The 25,428-nt window shown below is 54.2% G+C and overlaps 1 protein-coding gene across 9 annotated transcripts; it reads right to left on the bottom strand.

The window, feature by feature from the left end:
• Positions 1–88: 88 nt before the first annotated feature.
• On the bottom strand, positions 89–25,396 carry LOC103002828 (glutathione S-transferase theta-4). 9 transcript variants are annotated; one of them, XM_057526355.1, is made up of 10 exons: positions 15,213–15,248; positions 12,625–12,712; positions 11,745–12,022; positions 10,595–10,748; positions 9,398–9,521; positions 8,252–8,339; positions 4,145–4,295; positions 3,297–3,473; positions 2,888–3,082; positions 89–2,184 (listed from the first exon to the last, which is right to left on the bottom strand). In XM_057526355.1, exons 4-10 carry the CDS (start codon positions 10,700–10,702, stop codon positions 1,987–1,989), a joined length of 1,041 nt encoding a protein of 346 aa, XP_057382338.1. In that variant the 5' UTR covers positions 10,703–10,748; positions 11,745–12,022; positions 12,625–12,712; positions 15,213–15,248; the 3' UTR covers positions 89–1,986. The 9 variants fall into 9 exon arrangements, with proteins under 9 accessions (XP_057382338.1, XP_057382336.1, XP_057382339.1 ...); XM_057526353.1 differs by lacking the exon at positions 11,745–12,022 and having other exon boundaries at positions 15,213–15,354; XM_057526356.1 differs by lacking the exon at positions 12,625–12,712 and having other exon boundaries at positions 15,213–15,336.
• Between the last annotated feature and the right edge of the window lie 32 nt (positions 25,397–25,428).

Below are 25,428 nucleotides of genomic sequence, written 5' to 3'. Positions count from 1 at the left end.
GTAGCTCCCCATTGGCGCTCGGGCCGCGCACTTGGGTGCAATCGCGGACGCCCGGCGGGTCTGCGGGCTGGGCGGGGGCTCCGCATGGTCCCCCTGGGGGAGGCGGGGGGTGGAGGCTCAGGGGGCCCCCAGGCCCAAGCTCATCTCACTGAGCATAAAGTCTTCAAGGCTCATCCTAGTTGTAGCGTGTGTCAGAAGTTCCTGTTTTACGGATGAGAAAATTGAGGCCTACAGTGATTACAGGTCCAGAAAGTGACTCCAGCATCTACGCTCTTGGCCACAAGCTGCAGAGATCCTGGCGCCAGCAAGAGGCAAAGCCTCAGGGCTTACGGTCAGCGTGGTGGGCTAACTCACTTCGCCCCAGTGCGCGTCCCGGACTCTGAGAGCAGGTCTTCCTGCTCCTGCCAGCACAGTGCCTCAATCTCGTTCCCTGGGTTTGTTTCTTCCCTCCTCTGGGCCTGTTTCCCCATCTTTAAAATGATGAAGCAATCCCACTGAAAGATCCAGCAATCCCACTTCTGGGCATATATCCAAAGAAAATGAAAACAGGATCTGGAAGAGATATCTGTAATCCCATGTTCATTGCAGCATTATTCACAATAGCCAAGATATGGAAACAACCTAAGCGTCTGTTAAGGGGTGAATGGATAAAGAAAATTTGGAGAATATACACTGACACATACAGAGGAATCTTTCATTCAGCCTTTGAAAAGAAGGAAATCTTGTCATTTGCAACAACATGGATGAACCTGGAGGTCATTATGCTAAGTGAAATAAGACAGGCCCAGAAAGAAATACTGCCTGATCTCACTTATGCTGTGTGGAATCTAAAAAAAGTGGAACTCTAACAAGCAGAGGGTAGATGGTGGTTACCAGGGGCTGGAGGGGGAGAGGGGAAATGGAAACATATTGGTCAAAAGGTATGAAGTTTTGAATACCCAAAATAAGTAAGTTATGGAGATCTAATGCACAGCATGGTGACTATAGTTAACAGCACTGCATGGTATACCTGAAATTTGCTGAGTAGTTCTTAATTATTCTCAGCAACAAAAAAACATGGTAACTGTCTGCTGAAAGGAAAAAAAAAAAAAGCACAACCTGAGTGTTGTGAGTGAAGTTTGAGCCAGGGTCTTGCTGAAAACTACAGCACAGGAGACAGCCTTTTCAAAAATCCAGTTTTTGTTTCATTGATCTTCTCTACTGTTTTTCTCTTCTCTATTTATCTCCACTGGAATCTTTATTATTTCTTTTCTTCTGCTGGTTGTGATTTGAGATCTGTATGCCTTTACAGCTATAAATTTGCTTCATAGCCCTGCTTCTGCTGCATCCCATAAGTTTGGGTGTGTTGTGTTTTTGTTTTCATTTGTTCAAAGTACTTTCTAATTTCCCTTGTGATTTCTTCTTTGATCCACTGGTTATTTAAAATTGGATTGTTTAATTTCCAGATATTTCATTTTCTAGTTTTCCTTCTGTTGTTGATCTCTCATTTCATTCCACTGTGTTCAGAAACACACACTGTATGATTTCAATCTGTTTAAATTTCTTGGGATTTATTTTATGGCTTCACAAAGGGTCTAAACTGGAGAATACTGCATGTGCCCTTGAGAAGAACGTGTATTCTGTGTTGTGGGTGCAGTGCTATGTGTAGTTGGCAGGCCGATGGGTTTAGGGTGTTGCTCAATCATCCATTTCCTTGGGGATCTTTGGTCTCACTATTTCATCCATTAGTGAAAGTAGAGCACTGAAGTCATCAACTCTTATTATTGACAGTTTAATCATGTTTAACCTTTAACTTTCAAATTCTTTTTGGAAGCTGGGGGGACTTGTGACCGCCCCCCAGACCCACCACATCAGACGTGCGTCCCAGGCTCAGCAACCGTGGTGGTTGTTCCAGTTCTTTATTAGGCAAACAGTGATTTTCAGCGTCTTCCCTAAGGTAGGAGGCGCCGGGGGCTGAGCCGGCCAGGCCCGCAGGCTGGGCTGCTTCTACTTGAACTTCTGCAGCAAATCGCAGATCCTCTCCTTGACCATCGGGTCCAGCGTGGAGCAGTCCCACTCCACCAACTTCACCAGCCGGTCGTGGGCCTCCCAGAAGAGGCCGGAGCCGATGGCCAGCTCCACCCTCATGCGCCACTCGGCCAGCTTGGAGCTGTTCAGGAAGACGTTATGGTTGCCCGCCATGGGCTGTGGAGAGACAGAGAGGAAGGCATGGTCAGCCTGTGGACCAGCCCCACCTGGGTCCCTCCTACAGCTGCAGGGCTCTCCCCATCCGTCCCTGTGGACAGTGAGCTGGCTAACCCCCGAGGCCTGGTCAGGGGTCGCAGGCCATGTAACACATGTGGGGTGGGGATGGAAGATCCCTGGGGGCTCTCAGTCGCTGGTCTTGCTCCAAGGATCCTGAATCCCTCTCTAAGGGACCCCTGGCCCAGGGGTTCCCACTTCTCCAGCATGAAACCTCCCAGGGGTCCTGCCCTCTTCCAGGGAAACCCCTTGTCCCCAGATGAGGGTGGGAGGAATTCAGTTATTTTTCCCCCCTGTTGAACCTCCCTCTGTGATCAAGCACAGGGGCTGGGACGAGAAAGCCATCAGGCAGCCTAAGAAACATGCACACAAGATGTTTGGGGGGTTGTGGGTTAAATTTAAGGGGTGGGGGGGTGAAACTTAGGGGACTGCACCACCTGGGACAGAAAGATTGGAATGTTTTTTTCCCGGTGCTGGTCCACACTGCACACTGACCAGGGCCACTTTGCATACTGGCCAGGGTCTCAACACCGTCCTGCACACCAGCTAGGTCAGAACTGGCCACTCTCCCCTGCACATAGAAACCACATAAATGCTGCCCCACACCCAGGTGTGTCCCCCCATGCACAGCGGATGCCCCTCAGACCCAGAGCCAGGGAGTTGCTCTGTACAACCATCTGTCTGGAGCTCTGGAAAAGAGGCACTTTGGCTGGAAGGACACTTTGGAAGCCTCTGGACAATTCCCGGAGAGTCCAGCGGGAGGAGGAGGCATCCAGGATCCTGGCCGACTGACCAAGAAACACTGTGTTCTTCTCCTTGTCCCACGCTGACCCTCCAGCTCCTGCCCCCACAGAGGACTCTTGGTGAAGCATGAATGACCACGATCCTCCCCGGTTCAAAACCTGTTTCCTGTGGCCCCCGGGTCAAGGCCAGACACCCAGGTGTGGCTCCCACAGTCCCCATATCTCCCCCTTCACCAGCCTTTCTGAAAGTTATGGTCACAGAGGAGTCCCTCCTCTGCCCAGGCTCCAACCCCCCATCACCCCACCGCACACCTGCATCATCTCCACCAGGGCTACCAAGTCGGCCAGGGAGATGTTGTCCCCAGTGATGAACATCTTCTCCTGCAGAAACTTTTCCTCGAAGAGCTTCAAGTTGTGCTTCACCTCTGCCAGCACCTGCTCTGTCTTCTCAGCTGGAACTTCCTCACCCGCGATCATCGGGATCAGCAGCTGGCCAGGGTGGGGGAGGGGAGGGAGAGGAGGCCATATCTGACCCTCCAGGTCTCAGTACCCTTTTCTGCTAGAGAGGTGGTAGACAGTACCAAGGATGTAAAGTGGTGTCACCTCTTTTAGCAGTTCTGATTGGTAGAAGTTGCCTGGGGCCCTTGTTCAGAAGGATTTGAGGTCCCAGCAGGAAAGAATCCTATGACTGATTACTGATATCTGTCACAGGCATAGGATAAGAAGTAGGGACACATGTACTGGTTATTTGTCATCTTCAAATTTGGTAGTCTTTATGGGCCCTTGGACTCTGGGGGTTTTCTGGTGGTTTTTTTTTGGGGGGGGCGGTTTTGGCTGCATGGCTTGCGGGGTCTTAGTTCCCTGACCAGGGATTTAACCTGGGCCACAGCAGTGACAGTTCCAAGTCCTAACCTCTGGACCACCAGGGAATTCCCAACTCTGATATTTTCTAGTTTGGAATGAAATGTCTTGAATCCTATCCTGGCTTCAGTGATACCAGCCCCTCCTGGGCACCCCTCACCTTGTCTTTATAAGGCTCTTTCCTACTCAGTGGTTCACATTCCCCACAGCTCTGTAAGGCAGGCAGGAAAGGGAGCCGTGGAAATGAGGCTCAGGGAAGGAGGGACCCTTGCTTGAGCCCCCGCTGTGGCCCCGCTCACCTTGATCCAGAGTATCTTGTTCATGGGCAGCTGAATGGCTGTGTGCTGCCAGGCCATGAACTCATCCACGCGGGCGCGCGTGTGCAGGTCTGGCGGGTACCAGTGCGAGGGTGCACTGTACTTGCGGCACAGGTAGAAAAGGATGGCCACGCTGCAGAGAGGACAGTCAGGGCGCTCCTCTGGCCTCCCCAACCCTCTACACGAACCATCCAGCGGGGCTGGGCCCAATGTGGGCCCTCCAGCCACAGGTGGGCTCTAGGCACTGGCATCCCACCTGGAGAAGGATGAGCCCCGAGGGCCCCGGGAAAGGCAGTCAGTCCGCCCCCATCAGCGAGGGCAGGGAGGGGCCCTGCGGGGCAGGTGGGAGTTGGTGGATGGCGTCAGGAAGGGCAGTCCAGACAGGGCACAACACGTAGGGAAACACGGGGTAAGAGGGGGTGCAGGAAATCTGGAGAAAGCAGAACCCATGAGTGACAGGGAGAGGGTGGGGGGTGGGTGGGGAGAGGTCAGGGACAGCCGGAGACGGCCTGCACAGCTCTGTCCATGCCCACCGCCCACTGCCCCCACCGCCACACCTTCCGTGTCTCCTGATCCTGCACCTGGAGGTTGCGGTCCTCAACGCTTATTCCCTGCCTTCAGCCCTCCCGGCTCCCACACTGGGAGCTCGGATACCAAGTGGGGCCCACACACACCAGCACGTTCTGTGACACCCCCTGCCCCCAGGGTGAACCAGAGCTTCCTGTGACCGGAGGAGCCCCACCTCCTGGGGGACAGGCGCCCGGCCCACATCACAGTCCCTGGGATGACCCTGGAATGGGCATCTGGCCTTTTGTCTGGCCAGCACCCTTTCCCCCACTTTTCCCGCAGGGACCCACTCCACCAACAGTGATTCTGGCCCGGGTGACTGGCAGTCATGGGTCCCAGTGCCCTGGCCAGTGAGAGGCCCACAAGTAAGCAGGTGACTCGACTGGGCCCACCCCTGTCCTTCCTGAGAACTTCAGATCACCCACGAAGGAGGGGTTGCTCGTTTTGCGAGGACCAGGTGCTTCAAAGATGAGGCTACAGAGCTGTTGCTGGTGGTGGGAATAGGAGAAAATGCTGAGAAAAGCTGGCAGGTGGGATGGGGGGGAAAGCATCAGCACCACCATAGCCAGGCCCAGATTCCCCTGGCTTGTCACATCCCCCAATAAACTCAAACTAGTTGAACTGAGTTTCTGCCTTGCGTGGCTGGTGTCCTTACCCCTCACTCAGTGCCCTAATAGACACCTGTGGGCAGAGGGGCCAGGAGGCTGGAGGGATGGGGGAGGGGTGGGTCTTTGGAGAAGGCCTAAGGGGGATGGTAGTGGATTCACAGCCGTTCTAAGGCCCAGGACTGGGAGGTGGGAGGGAAGGACCAGCAGGGTGAGAAGGTGGCATAATAAGAAGGCCAAGGGCAGAGGTGGGGTCCCTGCTCTGGAGAGAAAACCAAGGGTGTGGCTGGACAATCACTTGGTAAAGATATTAGGCAGGTGACTTGTGGATCTAAGGGACCATTTCAGCAGAAACACTGACAGCTTGTACTGAAGGAGACAGATGGGGTGAAATGAAAGAAGGTTGTCAGACACCTCTGTGAAATGGGCTGATGGGGCTATTCAACCTTCAAGAAAAGGAAAGAATAACCCAGAGGGAGGCTCAGGGGCCAGTAGGGCTGTCCTGCCACCACAGGCCTGGGGTACTGGTTCTAAAAGGTGGGGCCAATACCCTGATAGGCCCAGAGGACAGAGTATGGAGCTAAAGAGGATGATTTTGTTAAGAGAGAAATGAAAGGCCCAAAATGGAGTAACTTGTGCTAAGCCCCACATCAGCAAACCGAGACTCAGTACCTTAACCTAACTGCAGTTTCAGCCTCTCCCAGGAATGTGACCTTTAACCAGTTAATCTGGAATTACCTGGCCAGCACTAGTGAGGTCATCTGCCTGATAGACCCCTGGCTTCCCCAAAGAAAGGTGATCTTGACTAAAACAATCCAGTCTTTGCTAGAAACTTCCTTTTCCTGCCTCCTTCTGCCTATAAAAAGCCTTTCATTTTGTACAGCTCATCAGAGCTCCTTTCTAGATGGGATGCTGCTCTGTTCATGAATTGTTGAATCTTTAATTTTACTCAGTTGAATTTTGATTTTTAACAATGCTCAAGCCTTAAAATCGAATGCAATTTGTCCTGCCAGGTTTCAGACGTGCTGGGGATGCATGAGCCTTTTTTTCTTTCCTATCCTTCTGTTTTGAAATGGTAATGTCTAGCCTATGCCTGTCCCCCCACTGTATTTTGGAAACAGGATAACTTGTCGTCTGGTTTCACAGGTTCAAAGATGGAAGGGAATTTTGCCCCAGGATGAATCAAACCCTGAATCGCACCCATACCTGATTTGGATGATTTAGAGGATGGCATTTTGGACTTAAAGTTGATGCTGGGATGATTACGACTTTTGGAGATGCTGGGATGAGGTGAATGTATTTCACACATGAGCAGGACATGAATTTGGGGGGGGCCAGGGAACAGACGGTTATGAGCTGAATTGTGTCTTAATACCCAGTACCTTAAAATGTGACCTTATTTGGAAAGAAGGTCTTTACAGAGGTCATCAAGTTAAAATGAGGTCATTGGAGTAGATGCTAATCCAAAATGACTGGTGTCGGGACTCGCCTGGTGGCACAGTGGTTAAGAATCCGCCTGCCAGTGCCGGGGACATGGGTTCGATCCCTGGTCCGGGAAGATCCCACATGCCTCGGAGCAACTGAACCCGTGTGCTACAACTACTGAGTCTGTGCTCTACAACCTGTGAGCCACAACTACTGAGCCCATGTGCTGCAACTACTGAAGCCTGTGCACCTAGAGCCCATGCTCCGCAACAAGAGAAGCCACCACAATGAGAAGCCCGTGCACCGCAACAAAGAGTAGCCCCCACTCACCGCAACTAGAGAAAGCCCGCGCGCTGCAACGAAGATCCAATACAGACAAAAAAAAAAAAAAAAAGACTGGTGTCCTTAAAAAAAGGGGAAATTTGGACACAGAGACATGCACAGAGGGAAAGCGATGTGAAGAGACACAGGGGGAGGATGGCCATCTTCCAGACAAGGAACACCCTAGGCTACCAGAACCTAGGAGAGACCTGGAACAAATCCTTCCTGGCCCCTTCATGGCAAGCATGGCCCTACCAACACCTTGATTTCGGACTTCTATCCCAGAGCCATGAGACAATACATTTCTGTAGTTCTAAGCCAGCCAGTCGGTGGTACCCTCTTACAGCAGTCCTAGAAATGTACCTAGCCCTGGGCCACCCAGAATTCCATGGTCCACTTGGGAGATATACTTTAAGTTATGAGACCACCTGTGAAGCAGGCTGAGAAACAATGAACCCTGAATCTTACCAAACCTTGAGATCCAACTACCAATTTACAGGAAATGAAGGGACAGAAAGCCATGTTACACGGCACCATGAGGATGCAGTCAGCAAAATTTAGACCATTGGAAATTCCACAGGACAAAGGAGCTGGTTTCTTCAACCACGGCAAAAATGCAAAGGTCCAAGGTGGGGCGTGGAGGGGGCTGGAGATGAAAAGAGACTGAAGAGGTGGATCAATCAGCTGCACTCTTTGCAGCTTATTTGGACCCTGATTCCAAGGCACAAACTGCAAAGAAAATATGTCTGAGATATTCAGAGACTGTCAAATATGAACAGGATATGTGATGAAATACAGGAATTATTGTTAATTTTATTAGGTGTCATCATGGTATTGTGGCGATGCTTTTTTTTTTTTTTAAAGAGCCTTTATCTCTTAGAAGGTCATTCCTAAACATTTACAGGTGAAGGAATGGAGTGGCCAGGAGGCAGGGGAACAGAGTGGAGTATAGATGATGCAAAATGGGCCCTTGGGTGGACCACTGTTGGAACTAAGGGGTAGGTACATGGGTTCGTTATACTCCTCCTTATTTACTATTTACTCTACTTGTGTATGTGTGAACTTTTCCAGAGTAAAAAAAAAAAAAATCAATAGGCACCAGCAGGAGGGCTGCCATTGAATCTCCCAGGAAGAGCAGACACATGGTGGGAGAGCCAGGGAAGACCGTTACCTTTCGGATAAGACAAATGTTCCATCCTTGAGACTGGGCAGCTTCCTCAGGGGGTTGATCTCGATGTACTCCTTGCTGTGGTGGTGACCTGAGAGGGGCAGGAAGGTCTGAGGCTGCTGGGACCCCAGGGAAGAGAGACCCAGGCCTCCCAGAGGCAGAAATGCCTTTCTCTCCATTTTCTCAAGAAGGGAAAACTGGGTCCCAGAGGAAAACCATGGCTCACCCCAGGTAAGGGGGCAAATCAGCGGCGCAACAGGGACCAGGTCAGGATGCCTGCCCCCATCCCAGGCTCCGTGACCAGGACAACCTTTTGGCTCACAGAAGCTGGAGGCCTCCAGCCCTCACCCCCAACTCTGGGCCTAAAGCCACAGCCTGTGAATCAACAGAAGCCCTGGGGGCCTGGATCCCAACCCTAGGCCCCCTGCCCCTCTAAGGGGAGCAGGGCAGGTGCCAGCACAGGAGCCCCAGCCCCAGCATACAGATGGAATCCAAAAGAGAGCCTCCATATGCACTCAACCAGGTGATCCGAACAGAGAACCCTATGTGTGGGTGGGGGGCGGGAGGGGGAGTTTTAACTCTTCCTTGGCCAGCTGCCTCCATTGAAAACACTGCCACCCTGATAATGTCCGGGCTCCCGGGTCTCCTCTTCTGTGTTCTGGAGGCTCCAGCCTCTGCAAGCTGAGGTTTTAGAGCCGCTTGGAGTGGTGATGGAGAGTGGGGCCACGGACCTCACCCAGGCTTGGGGGTCACCCTGAGCAGGTCTGAACACTTGGAGCGGGGGAACGGGTGTGGATGGAAATAAATGAGGAATAACCATGCGCCTCTGCGACCTCTGCCAACCTAATTGGCAGGTGCTGCAGCTGACGAGGTACTGGGCACCCTCGAGGAGAAGGTGGGACGCTAGGTGGGGGCCCCTCCGCCCCTCTTCTTCCCACTTCCCCCCGGAAGAGCCTGTTCATCACAGTGGGGCAGAGTCCGTGGGGACCAGCAAAGGCAGGCGGGGCAGGAGCACCACCAACAATTCCCTTGGGAAGCTTTTCTTCCCCTCTGGACTTTGTGGGGGTCTCCTCTGTCTCTGTCTCCGCTTCTCAGAAACGCCCCGACCTTGTGTCCTGCCTTCCCACCCGGGCAGCTGCAGGTGCCGACCTTTCAGCAGATCCACAAACTGCAAGTCGAAAGGGATGCTGTTCTTCCTGGCGAAGATGTAGACAGCACGGCACGATGCGGACAGCAGGTCCAGGTAGAGCTCCAGGCCCATGCTGGGCCCCTGCTGCGGCCGGCAAACACCCAACCTCAGCCAAAATGCAGCCTGTGCCCTGGTTCTGTGCCCACCAGCCCAGGCCCAGGCCCCCACGTTCTGGAACCTCTTGTTCACTTGGTGTTGTCATAAGGCCAGGAAGCCTGGAATTCTCACAGCAGCAAAGATTCTGAAGAAACCCAGGAACAGGCTGGCGAGAGGCCTGTGGCTTGGGGCCAAGGGGTCAGGGGTGGCTGTGACCTTGCCCTTCCCCTCCCTGGGGGTGCCCGTTTGTACTCCTGGCCCGGGTCTGAGAAGGGCTTCCACGTGGGCGCTCCCGGGGCCAGGCCTTCATGGCAGAACGTAATCGAAGGGGCGTTGCAGGGTCCAGAGTGAGGACGGGATGAGAACTAACCCAGGAGGGTTCCAGAAGCAGGGAGCGGGGGTGCCCACAGGTCAATCTAGCCTGAACTGTGGCTAGAAATGGGTGGGGAGAAAGAAATAGGAGCCCAGGGGGCTGTCAGGGCATTGGGGTGACGCCACAGGGGACTCAAGGGGCCACACAGAGGAGACCAGAAACTTTCAGCCTAGGTTGGGACCGGCCGTGGCCAGGCCGAGCACCTGGACTCGGCACCTGGCGGCAGAGGAAGGTCCCTGTGGGGGCCTGAGTGCTGCTCACTCTGAGCTGCGCGACTTCAGGAGATCCCCTGACCATTTGGAAATGGGGAGAGCCCACTTCCCGGGACAGAGAGAGGCTGGACACGAGTTGGGGGCACACAGAGTGTTTACTGCAGATGGCAGAGCACAGGGGCGTGGCAGACCCTCAGCGGAGCCGCTCCTTCACCCTCTGCACAAGCTTCTGGGCCAGCTGGGGGTCCCACTGGGCCTCTTGGGAGTCCCGAGGCTGAAGCACTCACCTGTGGGCCTTCTGGACGAGCTCAAGGCCCAGGGTGGCCTCCATACGGGCTCACCACACAGCAAGCCGGGGCCAGTCTCAGAAGAGGTCGCAGCCGACGGCAGTGGGCTGGGGAGACAGGGCAGCTGGGGCCTGGGCTCAGCCTGTGCCCACAGCAGCCCCAGAGGGCAAGTGGGCAGGAGAACCTCACCTGCATCAGCTCTGTGAATGCCATCAGATCCGCCAGGGAGACCTGCTCAGTGGCCAGGAAGGGCCTGGCCGCCAGGACCTCCTGATCCAGGTGCTGCAGAGCAGGCATCAGCTTCCCCAACAGCTGCTCCAGCTGCACGGCATCCACAGGCTGCCTGGAGAAGTGGGGCAGGAGAGACTGGGCTGGGAAGAGAGGCGGCAGCTTATCTTGGGGCCCTCCAAGCCTCCTCAACCTCCTCTTCACCTCTCCCTCAGCAGCCATTTATCAGCGATGCCCTCTGGGGCTCTGCGTTCAGAAGGATTCTGAGGTTTCATTCAGGCTCAGGGGAAAGAGAGCTGTGATAGATTAGTGATGTCTGCCCAGGGCAGTAGACGGGAGTTGATATAAGGGCCAACCAGTTCCTTCCAGCTCTGGGGGTCCTGGGTCCTACCCAGGCAGGATAGGGCAGGGAGGCTCACCTTACACAGGTAGACATTGGTGGCAGGCAGCTGGATGGCCGTGTGCTGCCATGCCAGGTACTCATCCACACGGGTGTGGGCCTGCAGTTCAGGTGGGTACCAGTGTGCCTCTGTCTGGCACTTGTGGCTCAGGTATAAAAGGATGGCCACGCTGTGGGCAGGAGGTGTCAGAGATCTGCCCACCCCGCCTGGGCGGCTCCATCTCTCACTAGCAGGGAGATTTGACTGTGCCAGTGCTCCAACTCCACCCCCTGGGGAGGATCTCCCCACAGCCATGTCCCCTCCAGGTGGCATCTTCCCCCACCAAACTGCTCCATTCCTCCCTTCCAAGCTCTGCTCCTCCCTGGGTTTCAAGCCCCCTCCCCCCTACTACTACAGCCTGCTCTCTGCCTGGGGACCCAGCTCTCTGGTATCAGGGTCCCTACTCAGAGGGAGGGAGGCAGACCTGCCACAGACACCCCATCCTAGGGGGTCTCCAAGTTCCTTTCCTGGGCCAGTTCTACCTGGTGCTCAGAGTCTGGGGGAGGGGCTCGGAGGGTCCCCCACTCTATTGTTTTTTGGCCGCACCTCACGGCCTGTGGGGTCTCAGTTCCCCAACCAGGGATCAAACCCGAGCCCCTGCAGTGGAAGTGTGGATTCTTTTTTTTCTTCTTTTTTTAATAAATTTATTTATTTATTTATCTTTAATTTACTTTTGGCTGTGTTGGATCTTCGTTGCTGTACACGGGGTTTCTCTAGTTGCTGTGAGTGGGGGCTACTCTTCATTGCGGTGCGCCGGCTTCTCGTTGCGGTGGTTTCTCTTGCTGTGGAGCACAGGCTCTAGGTGTGCAGGCTTCATGAGTTGTGGCACGTGAGCTCAGTAGTTGTGGCTCGTGGGCTCTAGAGTGCAGACTCGGTAGTTGTGGCACACGGGCTTAGTTGCTCCATGGCATGTGGGATCTTCCCAGATCAGGACTCGAACCCGTGTCCCCTGCATTGGCAGGTGGATGCTTAACCACTGCACCACCAGGGGAGTTCCAAAAGTGTGGATTCTTAACCACCGGACCACCAGGGAAGTCCCCTGACTCTTGATCCCCCTTGGGCTCCAGGCACTTGGTGCCCAGTTTCCATCCTCCGACAAGTTCTGGGAGGTGGTTACCTTATTACCCCATTTTACAGAAGAGAAGCCTGGGGCATGAAGCTCTGTGACCTGCCCATGGGCAAAAAGTGAGGACAGGGGACGGGCATTCAGAGCCCAGTGCAGCCCCAGGGCTGCCCAGCTCCTGTGACTCTGAAAGGACATGTTCAGACATCTGGGGAGGGGCTCCCCTCAAGCCTGGGTCTTCCCGGTTGCATCCAGGTTGTCCAGGCCTAGGGGGTGGCCTACACCCACTTCCACTCTGAAGCTCCCAGCTTTTAGCTTTAGCCCCAAAGCAGCCCCCTGGTCCAGCTCCCAGCCCTCCGAGCTGGATTGGCTGCAAGGAGGAAGGGGTCCAGCAGTCTGGAAAGATCTTCAAGCCAGGGGCTACCAGCTTTCTGTCTGCCTCCTTCTGCCTCCCCCCAGCAATGCGCCCCAGACCCAGGGCACCTTACCTCTCAGCCACCAGAAAGTCCCCATCCCTGAGGGCAAGCACCTTCCCCAGGGGATTCATCTTCAGGAATTCGGGTTTCAGGTGCTCCCCTGGGGGGCAGAGAGCAGAGGAGGCTCAGCGCAGGGTCTGGCCCCTAGGCGCCCCCTCCATGGAGCCCACCTAGCTCTGCCCACCCTGTGCCAGCTCCACAGGGTGCATCTCGAAAGGGATGCTGTTCTTCCTGGTGAAAATGCAGATGGCACGGCAGGGGGCTGAGTACAGGTCCAGAAAGAGCTCAGGCACCATCCCTGTGCTTCCCATCGGCCCTCTACTCAGGTCTCCAAAATGGGGGCCATGGTCTGGTCCATGCCCCTCCCCGAAGCCTACTCCCTCCACAGCTGGCTGGGCGCCCAGCCAAGCCGCCACACCTCATGGCCTCTGCCCCTGTGAGGGGCTGGTCACTGGTTTTTCAAAAGCAGGGTCCCCAGCCTGGTCCTTCTCCACCTTCATGGGGCGGTGCAAGCCGGTGGATATTCCCACCCCTGCTCTCTTCATCTGGCTGGGACCACCTCCCCACTCCCACCCCCACCCCCGCTTCCCTTCAGTCTAGGCAGCTTTCACTGTTCTTCAAGTCCGCTGCGACGCGCACGTCAGGTTCTTAAGGATTTCTGTCTTCCCTCCCACCATGCCTGTGCCACATACACCCCACACACACAATCCCACACACTCACAGAGTCATACACACACAGAAACACACACACAGACACTCCCATGCCCACCCCACCCCTCTGAGTAACTATCCCAACTTCCTACTGGGACCTCCCTCTGCCCTCCTCCCGTGCCCCCCGAACCCCCGCCCCTCAGGCTCAGGCCAGACCCTCCATCACCAAGTACTGTCCCTCCACCTCCTGCATCTCTTACCCCCCAACCAAGACCCCGATGGCCTGGCAGCCTCACCAGCTTCCAGACTCAGCCCTGCCTCCATCGAGACTCTCACCCTGGTGCACACAGCACAGGACCAGAGGTTTCCTTTCTTTCTTTCCCTTTCTTTCTGTCTTTTTATAAATTTATTTACTTTATTTATTTTTATTTTTGGCTGCGTTGGTTCTTCGTTGCTGCGTGTAGGCTTTCTCTAGTTGCGGCGAGTGGGAGCTACTCTTCTTTGCGGTGCGTGAGCTTCTCACTGAGGTGGCATCTCTTGTTGCAGAGCGTGGGCTCTAGGCACACGGGCTTCAGTAGTTGTGGCGCATGGGCTTAGTTGCTCTGCCGCATGTGGGATTTTCCCGGACCAGGGATCGAACCCATGTCCCCTGCATTGGCAGCAGGATTCTTAACCACTGCGCCACCAGGGAAGCCCCTCCCTCCCTCCCTTCCTCCCTTCCCCTCCTTTCCTCCCTTCTTTTCTTTTCTTTCTTTCTTTCTGGATTTCCTCTTTATTTCTTCTTTCCTTCCTTCCTTTCTCCCTTCCTCCTTTCTTTCTTGATTTCCTTTCTTTCTTCCTTCCTTTCTTTTCTTTCTGGATTTCCTCTACCTTTCTTTCTTCTTTCCTTCCTTCCTTCTGTTTCTCCTTCCTCCTCTTCCTTTCTTTCTCTTTCTTTCTTTCTGGATTTCCTCTTTCTCTTTTTTCCTTCCTTCATTCCTCCCTCCCTTCCTCCTTTTTTTCTCTTTCTCTCCTCCTTCCCTTCTCTCTTTCCTTCTTTCTCACGTAAGGAACCCTGGGAGACTGCCCTCCCTTCCCTGCCCCACCCCACCTATAAGCAAATAAATCACTCTGTTGAAAATAGAAACGTGGGGACTTCTCTGGCGGTCCAGTGGTTAAGACTCCCCGCTTCCACTGCAGGGGGCGCACGTTCGATCCCTGGTCCGCGAACTAAGATCTCGCATGCCCAGGGCGCAGCCAAAAAAAAGAAAGTAGAAATGTGGGTAAGAGAACCCCGAGAAACTTGAAAGCATGGTGTGCTTTCACCTGTGCTGTTTCGGACGCTTATGGGCCATTCCCTAAACGTTTGTGTTTGGGCTCGCGGTTGGTTGTAAGGAGCCCTTGACTATAACACAAAGCGAAGGCTTTGTGATGATTAAAGACCGTGCGTCGCGTCCTCTCGAGACCCTGCTAGGATGCAGCCACGGAATAAGAAGCGTTCTTCACAAATGACAGGAAAAGGCCACCGGAGAGGAAATGCAAGAAAATTCCCCAGGTTTACGCCTAAAAATGTAAATCCCCAGTGAAACCAGCCTGAGAATCTATCGGTAAGGAAAAAAGCGCAACGCAGTAGAAAACTGGGCAAAAGATAAGAACTTTTTTCTTTAAAAAAAAGAAAGAAAATCAGTGTTTTTCTTGCATTTGCTGTTTTTCCAGCGTCTGACTCAAAATAGTCAATATGCCAGAGTAGCATATTTGGGGGTGACTGTTCTGACTTCCTTCAATTATAAACACATACCTAACGGCAAACACCAAATTCCCGAGTGTGGAGGTTGAGGTGGAAGCACCCGAGGGCTTCACTTAAGCCCGACCCAAGTGGGGGATACAGGAGTAACTTGTATATTATTCTCTATAGTAATAAATTAAAACCTCCATACTAATAAAAAGGTCATTGCAAAAACAAAACTTACGCCAGACGGCCCTTCTCTTGGACGCGTGCCTCATGCCGGCCCTTGGCACAGCATTTTATCAGACCTCACTTTGCCCCTCTGGCAGACACCACCAGCACACAGACCCTCTGACCGCCAGGCTCCAGGGCCCCCCGGCTCTACGGCCCCCCTCGGCCCCGCCCCGCCGCGCGGAGCACGCTGGGACCTGCCAGCCCCGCCCCGCCCCGCCCCTCAGAGCACAGTCTCTCAGAGCACCGCCCGGAGCGCGGAGCATGCTGTGGGCGGACCCACCACCTCTCAGCCCTACCCGCCCCCGCGGCCCCGCGCGCGGAGCTTGCCGGGCGGGGGTTGCCATGGCAACGGTCGGCGCGCGCTGGATCGTTATGGTCTGGTGACATGCGCGGCCATTGTGCCCAGGGCCCCCGAGAGCGGTGGGTGGTTCCGCTATTGCCGGGCGGCGGCCTAGGCTGAAGGGAAGGGGCGGGAAAACCACCCGGGAGGGGGGCCTAGAAAGCGCCGGGGCCTGTGGGGCGGAAGGGAAGGGTCTGGGGCCTCGGAGCTGAGACCCCGCCGCGCGAGGGCAGAGGGTGCAGTCTCCGGCCGTGTCGAGTGGAAGGAGCTGTGCAGGGTCCCAGAGGGGGAGACAGGAAGGCGCGAATAGAAGAAGGTGGACTCAAAAAGTGGAGGGAAAAGGGGAGGTGGAAGAAACAGAGCTGGCAGACCTCCCAGCAAAGCTGAGTCCATGGCGTCATTCCCCAGCCCTAGACGCCCCATCGCTGAGCAAAGCATAATAGACCCCTACTCATTTTTGGAATGTCAATATTTTTTACGCACAGGATAGGGGAGGGGAAGAACGGTCAGGGAAAGGGGAGCGGGCAGGGAGGAGACCTGAGTCAAGAGCCCAGTTCTGAAGCAGGAAGGGTCCTCAGAGGTTGCTTTCACGTGTAGGTGGAAGTCTGACCACAGCTCTTTCTGGCGCCTAGAGCTCTCTTAACCACTCTGAGTCTTCCCTCTACCAGTGGGAGACTTACCTTTGGGTTAAGGAGGGGAAAGAGGAAGGGACAGATGGACAGTAGCAACGCAAGGAAGGGATGCCAATGGGAGGAGGAGAGATCACCATGGAGGCCCACCCTGGTGAGAACTAGAGACTGGTTTTAAGAGAAGTCCCTGTCATGACACCCCAGTCCCACCCATTTCAGGGCTTCTGGGTGAGGTGGACCAAGTCTAAGACTAGGGGGTCCAGGCAAGAAGCCTCACAGTAACCCTTGTCAATAAGAAACTTCACATGGGACCCCCCCCAATCTTGTTCATGCTTTGTGGACACGTTACCGCTGATCACGCCAGGGAACATCACAGCTGGGAGGTTATTGAGCTCCCCAAAGTTTTCTGAGGCTGCCCTTGTCATCTGTAAAGTAATTGCAGCTCTACCCTCTCCGGAGGTGGTTACAGAGACCTAGTGAGATGCTGAAAGTGCTTTTAAAGGGTGTGGGGCCCTGTAATGCAAGGACGTGTTACCAGAAAGCCCAGTCCACGTGGCTTGGGGAGCCACTGGGGAAGGAAGGGACTGGAGCCAACCTTACCCAGCCAGGGCCTGCTGCCACCACTTGCCAGCAGGGCCAGGTTGGCTTGATGGGCTGCCAGTCTGTTTGCCCTCGTTCTCCCTGTCCGTGCTCTGGGTCCAGAGACCTGGATTTGAATCCTGGATTTGTCACTTACTAGCTGAGTGATCTTGGGCAAGTCATTTCACCTTTCCTGCTTAAGTAGAGCTAAGGTGGCCTGTGAACGAAACCATATAAACGGAGGCATTTCTGGCTCCAGAGGAAGGCTGCTGCTGTTGGGGAGGAGCCCTGGCCAGGAATCTGTTAGAGACAGTTATTTTGTCACCAGCTGGAATGGCATGGGACAAAGCACTGCAGCTGTCTTGACCTCACCAATTGCCTTGACCTCATCCCTCATGTTATGCTGTCATTTTCAACACTGTCGCCTCCTTCAGCCTTAGCATTGGCCTTGGCCTTAGTTTCCTCCTGTGTGACTTGGGGATGATGATTCCTGCAGGAATCAGTAAGCTTGGAATAAGGAAGGTTTCAGGTCACATTACAGTTCACATGCATTAGGTGGGGTATTCAGTGCTGAAGAGCAGCAAATGGGATGGCCTGGTGTGAGAACAGAGCTGTGGAGAACATCAGGGGCCCGTTAACAGCCAATAAGAGTCTGACCCATAAGCACCAGGGCGGGGTGGGCGGGGTGGGGGTGGTGGGCGTTGAAGTCTTGACTAAAGAGTCGGTTGGAAAAGCAGGCTTAACAGAAAAACCAGGTCATTGTCAACACACTCAAGATGATAAGCAACCTTATTTTATATATAAAGCGATTATTTAGATTGAGAAATTATTAATTTTAAAAACAAGTACCACAAGCTCAAGAAAAATATCCTGACATTCTTCTTAACTGCTGGACACGCCTTCACCTTTCAAATACTCCCTCCCCCAGCCCCACCCCTGTATTTTTGGACTGCAGACTCTTTGATTACCTTTCATTGTGACAATGATTTTATATTTCCTACACAGAAGAGGTGATTCCCCCACCTCTCCTTTGGCAGTAAGTGTGTCCCAGGAAGCCGTTTATGCACCAAGATGATAGACACAGGAGTGACTTCAAATCCCATGGACATATCCCACTCAACCCATATATTAGTGATCCCCCAGTTTTACCTTCCCCCTTAGCCACATCCCAAATGCCCAAATGCTCACGGGATATGTGTGATGGAGGAAATTTGCAGTGGAAAAACACAATGGGCCTCAACCAACTTGTAAAAGTATTTTCTGCAAATTTTCCAAAAGCACCTGACAACTGAAAGCATGGCTAGGGCCCCTGAAGGGATAAGCACATGCCCTGAAGCTTCAGCTCTGTTTACTTTGGCTGTAAATCCCCCTCTGCTCTGAGTAATCACAGCTGTGCCAGGCTCAAATTTAGCGCCACCGGAGAGTTCAAGGGAAGATAGTGTACACCTTTGACCATTGCCAGGCACTGGTTCACTCTCTAATTTTGCCTCATTTTGTGTTGACACACAGGCTCCCACACCTACCCACCCTGCTCTCCTCCTCCAGTACACACAGCAGGGAGGTTCCTGGCATTTGTAAACCCCCCCCAAAGCCCTCCTCTGGACAAGAAGAGGGTCCTTGGCCCTGAGCAGAGTTCTCCCTGCTGGGCCCACCCCGCCCTCTCCTGCACACACAGGGCTGGTCAAGCTGATCCTTGAGCCACAGGCCACTTCCTGAGCGGCAGAGGGGTGGGAGCCGGCAAAGCTGATTCCCGTTCAGGTCCCAGACAGGTCTGGCAGAGCCCCAGGCCAGCTCCTCTTAACCTGCCTGTCCTCTGATAGGACAGGGGAGGGGAGACGGGAGAGGAAAAGTGTAGAAGAAGAATTGGAAGAAAAGCAAGAAGGCCTCGGCTTGGGAGGGAGGGCAGGGGGGTGAGGACGGGCACCGGTCCTGCGGCTAACTTGCTGTGTGACCGTAGGGGAAATCTCCTACTTTACCTCTCTGGGCCTCAGTTTCCCCTTTAAAGTAAGGCCACTAACACCTACCTCACAGGGTTGTTGTGAGGATACCACGAGGTAATGTCTGGGGAAATTGCTTGGGAAATTGGGAAAGGCCACTCACATGGGAGCCCCTCATTATCCTTTTGGCTGAAGGGGGACAGGAGACCTGGAGGCCCTGGACCCGGCCTGGGCCTTGCCTCTTAGGGGAAGCCGCCCTGGCCTTTACTCAAAGCCGACCCTGCCTTAGGCGGAGCAGCAGGCGGTGCCCCTGAGAGCACTGGCCTGAGGTCAGAAACTCCAAGCTCAGTAAGTGAGTGCCCCAGGCCACTGGAAAAGCCTGGAAAACTGAGGGGTTGCTGTTTTGGTGCAGCCCCAGCTGCCTCTCCAGGGACTGCAGGGAAGATGAGCAGCCGAGGCCGGGGACCGGGGAGGACAGCCAGCACAGGCGGTGATAGGGCAGCCGTGGGGCCCGGGACAGGCAGTGAGGAGCAAGGGGTCCAACTCAGCAGGGGGCTGCGGCTTGGCGCTGGCGGGCACTGGCGGGAATGGGGTACAGGGGCCTGCTCGCTTGCCCCCCTGGTTGGTTTTCCTCCACCTGGTACCTGGTGCCTCCATGATCTGACCACAGTCTGCCTCTGCCAATGTGTGCAGAGTGAGCCCTTTAAGAAACAAAAGAAGCTTACCTGAAGTGATAGTTTGGAGTTCATTTCCGGCCAAGAGCATGGGTGTTGGGTTCTGGGGACAGGCTGGCAGCGGTCAGGGCAGCAAGGCCGCATGGACGAGGAGGAGGAGGAGGCCAGGGAGGAGGTGGGGACGGGGCGTGGGGCTGGGACGATAGGTCAGCAGCCTGCTGGGGGCCTGGGGCGATGGAGAGAGACCGTCCCACGCTGGGCACCTTGCACCCCTTCACCCCCAAAGAGAGCGAGGGCGGAGCTGAGCACCCACAGGGCAGGCTGGGCCAGATCCCGAGAGAGGCCCCAAAGGAGCCAAATCAAACCTGCCCACTTTCTTTTCCCAAATTCATGGGTTGGCGCTATTGCTGCTGCTTGCTGAGCAGAGTGGTGGGTGGGAAGGGGTGGGAGGGAAAGGGCCCTCAGGGCCGCCTCAACTGTTTCCCAGGGGGAGGGGTGCGGGCCCCATTCCATCCATTCCCCTTTGGGGCCCGTGGGCAGTTAATATTCCCCCACCTCAGCCGCCTCGGGATGGGCCAGAACCGGGCATCATTGAACTCCAAGGGCACACTAGAACCCAAACCAAGAATTCTCTCCCTAACCTTTCCATCCTAAATTAGGGCCAACCTCAAAGTCCAAATTTGGCTCAGACGTTCTGCAAAGAGATAAAATGACAAAGATATTCCAATTAAAAGTCAACATAGGGCTTCCCTGGTGGCACAGTGGTTAAGAATCCGCGGGCCAATGCAGGGGACGCAGGTTCGAGCCCTGGTCTAGGAAGATCCCACATGCCGCGGAGCAACTAAGCCCGTGTGCCACAACTACTTAGCCTGCGTTCTAGAGTCCACGAGCCACAACTACTGAGCCCACGCGCTGTAACTATTGAAGCCCGCGCACCTAGAGCCCGTGCTCCGCAACAAGAGAGGCCACCGCAATGAGAAGCCCGCGCACCGCAACGAAGAGCAGCCCCCACTCTCTGCAACTAGAGAAAGCCCGCGGGCAGCAGCGAAGACCCAACGCAGCCAAAACTAACTAACTAACTAGCTAACTAACTAAATAAATAAATCTATTTTTTTTAAAAAGTCAACATAGAAATGCCCTCTCTCGTGAATTTCCTAGGGTGAAATTCATATCAAAAAATTAAATTCCTCTGCCCTTTTAGGTTAAAGTTCAAGGAAATAAAAACTAAAAGTCTTAAGGTCCGAGGATTGAAGCCCAAAGCCTTCCCAGAGAGCCCAGCTGTTAACTCCCTCTCCAAGCATCCGTGCCAGCCCAGCCACACGCATGGCTCCTGGAACGGGGTTCTTCTCCACACCTCAGGATTTCCGCTAGCCTGTCATGTGCCCCACTTTTAAAGGATTCAGAGTTACTAGGCCCTGCCTGCCACAGGGAAATCAACCCCTCGGGCAGCCTGCAGCCTGCTGGGTGTCCTCAGAATCCAGCCAGTACTCAGCCCCATGTGGATCTCTCTTCCTGCTGGCTCAAGACCCAGGCAGGAATGGAAGGAGAGTGGACAGGAAAGAGGATGCCAGCCCCCGACCCCACTCCCTGAGGGTTGGACCTGGTGGAGGGTTAGCTTAGCCCAGTGGACGCTTTGGGCGGGGCAGGGAGCAACTTTGCGTTCCTTCTCCTCTCTGAGCGCATATGTGCCACTCCTGCCTTCTCACAAATGGCTGTGGACAGCCCAGCTGTAGAGTCTCATTTACGATACCTTCTTTCTTCCAGAATGTTCGAAACCTCGTAATTTTCGGTTTCCCTCTGGGCACCCAGGGCTGAGCTCTGCCCAGTGTCTGTGCATCCTGCCTGGAGCAGGTTCCTGAACCAAGGGCCAGGGAGCAGCCGCTCTGCCCGGTTGATTCTCAGGACACTGTCTGTTCTCCATCTGGGATACTCCGGCCTGGCGTGGCAGCTGTTTCTGCAGCCTCGTTTCCGGTGCGAGGCTCTGTGCCCTGGGAGCATGCTGGCTGTGCTGCTGCCTGCGGCTCCAGGCTGAGCCCCGTGCACTTGTGCTGTGTCGGCTCCTGGCGGTGGTTTCATCCCTTTTCCTGACCACACAGAGGGCTGGCCATTTTTGTTGGATTCCAGTGCCTTCCCTCCTTTTAATACTTTCTCGCCCAAACATTTTACTTTTTCTGACATATTCCTCTAGATTTTGTCTCTTGGGGTCTCCCAGGGCAAGAGAAAGAAAAACCAGTCAACTCCGGCTTGGTCACAGCATCCACTGTTGAAATAGCCCCAGGGCTCCACCCCAGAGACCCAAGAGTGACGGTCCATCGGCCACTCTCCCCGCTGCCGGCTCCTCTTGTGCCTGGCTCTGCTCGCCTCTGGTAGGGCTCAGCTGAGCCTTCCTGAGACGTAATCCCTACATTTAAAAACATGTTCCCTTAGGGCTGTGTGATCCCGGACCCTACCCCCCAGTCTTCCCGTCCCAAAAGGCGTCCCCAGATCTTCTCAGTGTTTGGTGCTGATCTTCCATCCTTGCATTTGCCCGGATCCTCCACAGCCTCTGAGAACTGCTGGCTCGTGGATGGCTTCTGGGTCTCACAGAAGCCATCTTGGCCCTGAGCAGAGTTCTCCCAACTCTGTGTGGAGCGGCAGCCTCTCAGGAGTGTTCTGAGTCACCTGGCTCCCTGGGTGGCCTTGCCTTGTCCGGAGCCTTGCCCCCCCCACCCCAGGGAGCGTTGCTGGCCCCTGCCTGAGTTGCTCTGTTGGCCTGGCCTCTCCAGGGTCCCATCAGCCCCTTCATGTCTGCCCAGGCTGTCCCCTGACACCCCATGTTCTTTTGAGGACATTCCTCTTATTTCCGCTGCTCCTGTTCTGGGAGTGAGACTAGGGTGTGTTTTTCAAACCACTCCAGGCCCTTCTGGCTCTCCTCAGTGAACCTGACGCCTGTCCAGACGGCTCCCACTCACGCCTTTTGCTCTGTCTTGCTAGCTTTGGGTGTGCAGTGATCTCTTTGAGTTGTTTTACTATCTCAACCCCTCTTCTCTGAAGGGCCCCGACTGCTGGGGATGCTGTGTCAGTTAACAACCCCGCACCTCCTGCAGGCCAGGCAGGCTCTGTCTCCCAGCTCCAGGGATGAACCTCGGATGTACTTGGAGGTGCAGGAGGACCTTGCACAGCCCCTGTTCTGGCAGCAACTCATGGGCCACCACCTCCCTGTGACTGACCCAGGAGAACACCCACCCCCACCTCCGCCCAGAAGGTGGAAGCTCTCTGGAGCCCAGGCGAGGCCTCCTGCGGCTCACAAACCTGCCCACAAGGACCCTGCTTACATAGCAGGTGGAGATTCTCATCAGGACCACACAGCCTAGGCATCAGCTCACAGCACCAAAACCCCGTGGGGCACTGCCAAGGCCCCCGGGCAACCCCAGAGCCTCAGACTTCACATGGGCTACTGTGTGGGGTCACTGGTGTGGACTCAAAGCTTGACTCCAGTGTGCAACATGGTGGGTTTGAGGGGCCTGCGTAGACCACTGCTTTCTTCCAATTCCAATTTTGGGGCCTCGGCCGTAGCGTGGGAGTCATAGGGTGTGCCAGAAGGCAAGCAGCACACGGCAGAGCCCAGGAGGGCCTAGCCGGCAGGTTATGGGGGGGCAAGGGTGGGAGGGCTACTTTAGGGATGGAAACACCTCACAAGGAAATGTGAGGCCATGAGGGGGAAGGGCCCCCCACCTCAGCAGGCCCACAGTGGCTGGAGGCTCAGGGAGGCTGGGGGTGGGCTGGAGAGCAGGCAGCCAGTGGGGCAGCTCTTGTCAGGCCAGAGTCGGGCAAGGTCTCAGAGGGGTGGGGGCCTGGGTAACACCTCTGCATGGTATGTGGTGATGGTCTTCCCTTCCCTTTCCTTTCGTGTGTGTGTCTGTGTGTGTGTGTGCGTGTGTGTGTATGTGTGTGTGTGGTCACTCGTACCGTGAAGTATAACATACACACAGAAAAATGCATAACAGTTTAACAAGTATAACACAGACACTTGTAAGAAGAGTGAGGGAAAAATATCACTGCAGCCCCCATCCACTCCTGTGTGCCCTGGCCCGGTCAGCTCCCACCCTCCCCGCCAGCCGGCCCACTGTCTTGATGGGAGGGGAATTGTTTCCTGGCTTTCATCACAGTTTTACCACCTAGGCCTGGGCCTCTGAACAATGTAGTTTGGGGCTCCCTGGTTTTGAACTGTAAATAAATGAAATCGATTCATCCATAGTGGTAAGTGTCCCTGTAGCTTGTTCATGGCACTGCTGTGTTGTATTCCATGCCGTGAATAGGCCACAATTTATTTATCCATTCTGTTCTTGATGGACATTTGGGTTGTTTCCAGATGCAGGTTTCTTTAGGATCTATACCTGGAAGTGGGATTGTGGGCGGATTAATTACAGCCAACATGATGGGTGGCAGTAGCATCTTGTGGTGCCTTTAATTGCATTTCCCTGATCTCTACTGAGGTTGAACACCTTTTCCATTTGGATATACTGTTCTGTGAAGAGGCTTATAAAATCCTTTGCTAATTTTTATTGGGTTGTCTATTACCAATTTGTAGCAGTTTTTAATACTATCTGGATGTGAACCCTTTAGGTGTAGCATGTCTTTTGACTCTTCATGGTGTCTTACTAATATAAGGTCAAATGTGTCCATCTTTTCCTTGGTCATTTGTGCTTTGTGTACCTCATTTAAGAAATCATTAAGATGATATTCTCTTCTATGATCTTTATGTCTTTAATTCACAGAGAACTGATTTTTGTGTGGGTATGAAATAGAAGTCCAATTTGCGCTTTCTCCCCATGTGGTGGCCAGTGGCCCTGCACAGCTAATTGAATTGTGCTTCCTGTCACACAGATTTCCAAGCTGCCCTGATCCTGTATCAGGTCCATATGTGTGTGTAGATGTCTGCCCCGTGCTGATTTCACTTCACCTTATTTATATAGCTTGCTAAGAAATCTTGACGTTGGAAAGCAAGTCCTCCCACCTTGAAAATGTTTTGGCTCCTCTTGGCCCTTTGGAGTCTCATAAATGTTAGAATTTGGTTGTCAAATTCCACCCAAAATCTGTTGGAATTTCTATTGGGACTGTGTTGAATCAGAGGGCAGAATGGAGAGAAGTGAAGACCACACTGCCTCCAATCATGGACGTGTGTGGTCTCCCCACTTATGTGGTCCTTCATTGACCACCCCGCCCCCAGGTGTTAGTTTGCTCTGTAGAGATTGGCACCTCTTGGCTTCATTCCCTGATACAGAGCAATGTACTCTCGAACTGTTCGTTTCCCTTACTCCCCGGCCAGCTTCTCTTCTCTGCACGTATGAAGTCACATTCTGTATGGTACCTGTAAAGTCACATCCTATTCTGGAAAATGTCTGTTTCTGCACCAGTCTTCACTGTATTCTAACTATTCTTTGTCTTGCTTGTCTGGTAAATATGGTATTGAAGTGACTCAACAGGGGCTTTAAATGTCAAACTTGTATGAATTTACACTTCGAGTCTTTCTTTGGCCTTTTTTATCCACCCATGATCACCAGGGTCCTTATCCTTGTCTACACTTGAAATGCCGGTAGGGGGGCTATAAAGCCTGCACTTGCTTCTCGGCTTTGTCACTGTGTTTTGTTCTGACTGGCGGCAACTCACCAAGGAATCAGCCCTTCACCGAAGGATTCATTCCTGGAAGTGGGGCTCCCCTCCTGAACCTTTCTCAGAGCACAGCTCTCCTCGTGCTTTGCTGTTGGTGGTGTGGAGGCCCTGGGCTCTTTGCTGTGAGGTGTCCCTAGTATCATATCAGTCACGCAGTCTGAACGGCTGATCAAGCTGATGGGAGGCTTCTGCCACCTCTTACTTGGCTGCTTCCCTGGGGGCAGTGTCACCTGGGTGTCACAGCCCCACGTGCTGGTGGGCAGGGTCACTCACCTTCTTCTCCGAAGCCATGCACTCACCTCACCGGAAGGGGCCTAGTTCCGGCCCCTCCCCCCGCTCCCAGTGCTGGAGTGGAAGTCTGGGCGTTCACCAGAATTTAAAGAATAGTCGAAAGGTATGAAATCCAAAGGGTCTT

This window comes from Balaenoptera acutorostrata, chromosome 13, assembly GCF_949987535.1.
Source record: "Balaenoptera acutorostrata chromosome 13, mBalAcu1.1, whole genome shotgun sequence".
Lineage (NCBI taxonomy): Eukaryota > Metazoa > Chordata > Mammalia > Artiodactyla > Balaenopteridae > Balaenoptera > Balaenoptera acutorostrata.
Note: the sequence above shows the minus strand (reverse complement) of the source record. Positions and strands in the feature narration are given on the sequence as shown.